The sequence below is a fragment of the Acanthisitta chloris genome, unplaced genomic scaffold (genome assembly GCF_000695815.1).
Source record: "Acanthisitta chloris isolate BGI_N310 unplaced genomic scaffold, ASM69581v1 scaffold35800, whole genome shotgun sequence".
Taxonomy (NCBI): Eukaryota; Metazoa; Chordata; class Aves; order Passeriformes; family Acanthisittidae; genus Acanthisitta; species Acanthisitta chloris.
In genome coordinates this window covers 38659-39818 of record NW_008650563.1, presented here as the reverse complement: position 1 = coordinate 39818, position 1160 = coordinate 38659, and the positions used below count along the sequence as shown (strand labels likewise).

The 1160-nt window shown below is 47.2% G+C and overlaps 1 protein-coding gene across 1 annotated transcript in view; it reads left to right on the top strand.

Annotated features, from left to right (window-relative positions):
- Nucleotides 1-695: 695 nt before the first annotated feature.
- The window catches only part of LOC103797266 (zona pellucida sperm-binding protein 4-like), a 5559-nt gene continuing 5094 nt past the window's right edge, over nt 696-1160 (top strand). The window contains exon 1 of the mRNA XM_009069469.1: nt 696-855. Within this exon, the coding sequence (XP_009067717.1) occupies nt 696-855 (160 nt within the window). The remainder of the gene's footprint in view (nt 856-1160) is intronic.

Below are 1160 nucleotides of genomic sequence, written 5' to 3'. Positions count from 1 at the left end.
CTGACAGCCAGGCCTGGACCAGTCCTGCAGCTATCCCCACACAACCACACTGCAAACAGGACTCTAAGTCCACAGCCAGGAATCTTTAAGGAGAATCACTGCCTTTTAGGTGTACAAAACCTCCTAAGCTCCATAGGTTCCTTCACATTTCATATAGAGGACTACTTCTGTGCATATATGTCAGCATCCTGTATCTAGCATTTGAAGCAGTGTTGCTTTTAAAAAGGCAATATGAAGAGCATTGTAATTCAGCTTCTTGCACTCATGCTATGTAACAAGCAATTAGAGCAGCAATAAGGGACTTGGGGAAAACCAGCCAGATCTCCTGCATGTTCCAGCTGGAGGAAGAATTTCAGGTGAGGAAAATAAAGGGTTTGAACACTCTCCTGGGGCTCTACAGTAAATTGCATACATGAGCTCCTCTCAGTTTAGTGGTACGAACACAGATCGGCCTTGGCATAAGCTCAGGTCCTACTCTATGGTTTTCTTCAAAGGGTGCAAGCAGACTGCTGGGCTCAGGTGAGGGCAATGGAAGGTGTTAAACTGCTGGGCTAGATCCACCTGCTCACTGCAGAAATTTCTAGTCCCAGCTGGCTCCACAATTTAAAAAGGCTAGCTAAGGCAAGCTGCTTCATGGTCCTCAGCAAAGGAGCAGAATGGATGTTGCAGAGCAGTCTAGGACTGCATTGGGAGCTATGCTCTTCTGGGGATTTTTTGGTCCCCTGGCTTTGTTTGTGAGGACTAATGGTAGTGTTTTTTCTGACCCCAACCTGCTGACTTGTGGCCAAGAAAGCTTACAGCTCACCTTACCTCCAGGCTGGGAAGGGAATACTTCCTTTGTGCTGACTACGTGGGGTAAGTGAGGGCGGTGTCAAGAGGCATTTTTAGCTATATCTTTGCACAGTGCAGAAGAATGTCTGGAATGAGAAGGAAGGAGAAGGTATTGATGTAAAGTGTTGCTGAACAGCTTCAGTGCATCTTGTGCAACCAGGGTGCTGTTTATATGACCCAGTAGCCAAGGGCTTTGTTGAAGTACTCTGCCTGGTCTAGATGGTCTTGGCCACTAGATTCTTACACATGTGCCTGCTGTCCCAGACTCTACTACTGTCTAGGTCCCTACAGAAAGGTAGGACTCTAGCAGACCCCATCTGCAATATGGG